General features: G+C 40.8%; 1 protein-coding gene across 2 annotated transcripts in view; it reads left to right on the top strand.

Annotated features, from left to right (window-relative positions):
- Positions 1–1,366, top strand: part of FOXN3 (forkhead box N3) — a 144,385-nt gene extending 143,019 nt beyond the window's left edge. For both annotated transcript variants that reach the window (XM_009885650.1, XM_009885649.1), the window contains one exon: positions 817–1,366. In XM_009885650.1, coding sequence (XP_009883952.1) covers positions 817–1,366 — 550 coding nt within the window. The remainder of the gene's footprint in view (positions 1–816) is intronic.
- Positions 1,367–4,960: the final 3,594 nt, after the last annotated feature.

The raw sequence follows: 4,960 nt of genomic DNA, 5'->3' as shown, positions 1-4,960 counted from the left end.
AGGCTTGCAAGCATCATATTCTGTACTGTAAAGTCAGTGTCAATGCTCTAATATTTTCCGGTGCAGAAGAGGACACTTGGGTTTTATATATATCATGTTGCAGTAGTTCCCACAGCACCGAGTGCCATAAAACCAAAGGGGAACATGACAACTTCTAGAGCAAAACCAGATTTTTTTTTCCTACTGTTTGTTTTTAAACACATTTGAATACTTTGTTGGCAGCTAGTAGCTTAGGAGTTTATTGCTTTTAATTCATGAACTGATCACAATCAGAAGTGTGACTGGACTGCTACCTGGGTCCTATACTTAGTTGCTGCCTCTGTCAGAAAGAGTCGTGGCTGGCAAAGAGTCTTTTAGAGGAGGCAAAAACAGTACTACAGAAACCTAGTGTCTCTTCCCCACATTTTTGGTAGTATCATTTCATATGAAAAGGAGGAGAGGATTTTTATGCAACTCATTGGAGTTTATTTAATATCCAGTCAGTAAAATAATGGGGATTTTTTTCTTTTTAATTTTTTTGGAAGTGCAAACTTTTAGTTGAAACGTAAATCAGGACTGTTCAAACATCACTCATTTGTGTGACCATCCCCAGCTTGCTCCTGCCTCTTGTGCTGTTACGTGTCTTTAGGCTTGTTTTATGTGTGGAGTCCAATCCACAAGCAATTTGAGTCAGGCTTTGAAATGGGCCCGCATGGACATTACTTTGATAGTCATAATTTTAGATTATCTGTCAGTTGGCTTTACTTTATCATCTTGTGCACTGAAGCAGGATCACACCTCTCTGGCTTCTAAGACTGCTTCGATTTGTTTTTGCAGGAATGGAATAACAAACTGCCGGATGCGGACAGAAAGCGAACAGTCCTGTGGCTCTCCAGTTGTTAGCGGTGACCCAAAGGAGGATCACAACTACAGCAGTGCCAAATCTTCCAACCACAGGAGCACATCACCTGCTAGTGACTCCATTTCCTCTTCCTCTGCTGACGACCAGTATGAATTTGCAACTAAAGGTAGCCAAGACAGCAGTGAAGGAAGCGAAGTTAGCTTCCAGAGCCACGAGAGCCATAGTGAAACAGAAGAGGAGGACAAAAAGCAAAATCGGAAGGAGACCAAGGATTCTTTAGCTGACAGTGGGTATGCATCCCAGCACAAGAAAAGGCAACATTTAATGAAGGCGAAAAAAGTACCAAGTGACACACTGCCTCTTAAAAAGAGACGTACAGAAAAGCCCCCTGAGAGTGATGATGAGGAGATGAAAGAAGCAGCAGGATCACTCCTGCATTTAGCAGGAATTCGGTCCTGTTTGAACAACATCACCAATCGGACGGCAAAGGGGCAGAAAGAGCAAAAGGAAACCACAAAAAATTAGAACAAATCAATGATTTGTTTGAACTTACGAAGTTTTGTTTCAGCACGTCAGGTGAATTCTAATGATTTGTGGCAATATCAGCAATTTTTTCCTTTTTTGTTTTTCTTTCTATTTGTTTTTGTTTCTTTTTTTTCTTTTTTTTTTTTTTGGACCCTTAAGATTTATATTTTTAAAGGAGATTGAAGCCATAAAACTCATACTGACACTCAGCTAATTTACAAAAGCTTTTCATTACCTGAAGACAAAAAGTTAACAAACAAAAAAAGCCAAAATCACCATTGCTTTCTCCGGCTTGTCAAAAATGCATGGTTGAATACACAGTGACATCAACATTAATGTGATGGGAGTAAAATTGTGCATAATTTAGTAATCATTCAGGCCTGGCCCTTAAAGATCTTTTTTTTAATGGCCTTACGATTGGGTTAGAAGTGAATGTGAATAAAGAGATTTGGGGGAAAGAGGAGGCACGTACTTCTCAACACCAAACCAAGAACCATCTAGTGGCACTTGGATACATTGTGCCAGAGAAGTCTTTGGACAGCCACTGGTGGCAACTGCGCAAACCGTAATGCACTTTTAGTGCTTCATGTACTATATGTGGCTTATAATGTGAAGATTGATAACTTTAAGTTTGGGGAAATTTGAACTATGTATGCAATGGGTTTCAGTGAAATAAGAGAAGAAATGGGAGGGAGGTGCACTGTTAGTAGCATCGTTAATCATTAAATACTGTCTTCTATATTAAATTAAAAGAATGTTCAAAAAGCCATAAGCCCGAAGATTGGCACTGCGTGCAAAAAATAATAGTAATAGGGAAAAACAAGCTATGTCTTCTAAACTGCCTGAGTGAAAAGCAATCAAGTCTAAGAAATTACAGTAGATATTAAGGAAGGAAATACATCAGAATCTTTTTCTGTGGATCAAATCCTTGATCTAACTGGGGAAACAAAGCTACAAAACCTGCCACTAGTAGTATTCTGTATTTAAAAATAAAAGGAAAGCGTATTAGTGAATAGTAAAATTCAGAAGTTCAACAAATGAGCTCCTACACTGCCCTCAGAAATGAGTGCGCAGTTACCGTCAGTCAGGATTCATCTGTGCAAAAATGACAACAGATTTCCAGATTCAACCAGCGTAGCCAGCAGAAGAAATTTGATCCTCGTTGCATGGATTCTTTTTGGGAGGGGGGGAATACAAAAAGCAAACAATTTTTTTTATTCAAAGATGACAAAGTTCTTGTAAGGTAAATAATGTATTTAGCATGAAGCATGAATTATTTTCATATAAATATAGAAAATAGAGAAAAAGGCTATGCCTCTAATTTTTAAGCCCTTAGGCTTAGAGTTTGGGTTTTTTGGGTTTTATTTTTTTGTTTATTTTGTTTTTGTTTTGGTTCTTTTTTGTTGTTGTTGGGGTTTTTTTGAAGCAGGTGTTTAAGGTTTAACCTTCTTCAGGGACAAACACTGACTGTTTGGGAACTTACTCTGCAATATTAAAAAATAAAATCTTCATGCTCTGGTAGGGCTTGGATGGTTGAATTATACTGCCTTGTCTGCACATTCAGCCCCCCTCTCCCTACTTCTGTTTAAAAAAAGAAAAAAAAAAAAGAAAAAAAAGTAAAAGTGTGTCCTTTCTTCGTCTGTACATGTGTAACATGACGCAATAATCTGAGGGCAAATTTAGTAGTGAGTGTGTATGACAGAATCAAGAGAATAATGGGAGGTTAATTGAGGAAAACTCTGATTTGATTCAGGAATAAGTAGACAAGAAAATAGCTTTGCTAATTTGCCATGAGAAAATGAAGTTAGTGAAGAGCCTTACTGAGGTGTCCAGAGAAAAAACAGTGTTACAGAGAGTGTGATTCAGGTATAGTGCTACTCTCCTGCTAGTGACGACTATTAGATTGGAGTTCCCTACAGCAGAGGGAAGCTGTGAAATAAGTAAGACAGTCTCTCTCACCTGGATTCGTGAATTTGGCATGAAAAATTCTACACAGAGTATCGTAGAGGCAAGAGGAAAATTCCCAGGAACTGACAACTTAATAGAATGAAATGGTCTGTTTTTTAAAAAAGAATATAGGTTTATATTTATCCCTAGCAACTGTTTGAGACAGCAGTTTCACCAAGACGGATCTAGTTTATGAAGAGTGAGTTAGAGAGGGGTTTGACTTCCCACTCAGTGGAGTGAACTAGAAAATGACATTTGGAGATGACCGTGGTGTGTGTTCATTTAGAAAGTGGAAGGACTGAAGGGTGGGCTGGTGTGGACCCGTTCCTGTGCTCCACAAGCATTTTGTCATGTAAAGAACAGGGCCACACTGGGGGCAGCACAGCCAAACGGTGCCTCTCCTCCTGTCTCACCCAGCGTGTTCTGGGAGCCAGGAGCTGCCTGACAGGTGCCGGAGCCCAGCACAACTGCCAGCTGTACAGATAAGGAAGGAGGGAGCCAAGGATGGTGCAAGGAGCAGCTCTGCTCTCCCCTGAGTTTGATGGGGCGGATGCATGCAGGGTTGACGCCCAGTGTTAGTTCAAAGTCGGGAGCCTGTGGATACTGACTTGTGTTGGCTGCCTGCAGCCCTTAAGATAAAGTTAGGGAAAACAGGAAGGACCAGTCCCTTGGCCAGGTAGCACAGAGATGAATGAGCCATAGCTTTTCCCTTGTGTGATTGGACTGGGATAATCAGCTTCTTCCCAGATCCACGCTCCCTACAGAAAGAGTTCACAGGTAGTGAACCACACAACCACTGCCCAAGAAGACTTGGTCCTTCATCTTTTCACAGGCTTTGGGAAGAGTCCTTTGAAATATAAAATACTACAGAGGGTGCCAGGGGGATGGGAGCAGTCTTTTTTCAGTGGTGCCCAGTGATAGGACAAGAGGTAATGGGCATAGACTTGAACATGGGAAGTTCCATCTAAACATGAGGAGGAACTTCTTTACTTTGAGGGTGGCAGAGCACTGGCACAGGCTGCCCAGAGAGGTTGTGGAGTCTCCCACTCTGGAGACTTTCAAAACCCGCCTGGACGCTGTCCTGTGCAACCTGCTGTAGGTGACCCTGCTCTGGCGGAGGGGTTGGATTAGATGATCTCCAGAGGTCCCTTCCAACCCTGACCATTCTGTGATTCTGTATCAGTTTGCTGCCACCTTTGCTCATTAATGTGTAGTTGTACCAGCTCAAGAGCTGTTTAATATTTATCAAAAAGCAACACTGAAAAGTCAAAACTAGTGGCAGAAAATACACTCAAACTGTGGCTCAGCCATCTCTGTGCTACAGAGAAAGTGATGTGGTTGTGTGCCAGTGGCCAGATTCTGTCCACAGTCACGACACTAATTTCAGCCAAACTTCACTGATTGCAGTGTGTCAGTGCAAATGAGATCAGTATCTGCTGAACAAGTAGCATTCATTAATGTGGACTCTTGGTGGCTAAATATATAATTACCACTAGTATTACTCGCCTTAGAAAACAGTCATTTTGCATAAATATCTAATTAGGCAGGTTATCTTATATATATATATATACACATATAATCTATCTAAGATTTCAACAACTTCTTTGTATGCTTGCTGGTAAACCTAAGATGTTGGCAAGCATCTAT

Source organism: Charadrius vociferus, unplaced genomic scaffold (assembly GCF_000708025.1).
Source record: "Charadrius vociferus isolate BGI_N301 unplaced genomic scaffold, ASM70802v2 scaffold875, whole genome shotgun sequence".
In the NCBI taxonomy this organism is placed as follows: Eukaryota; Metazoa; Chordata; class Aves; order Charadriiformes; family Charadriidae; genus Charadrius; species Charadrius vociferus.
The sequence above is the reverse complement of the archived record's forward strand: the minus strand, read 5'-3'. Positions and strand labels throughout refer to the sequence as shown.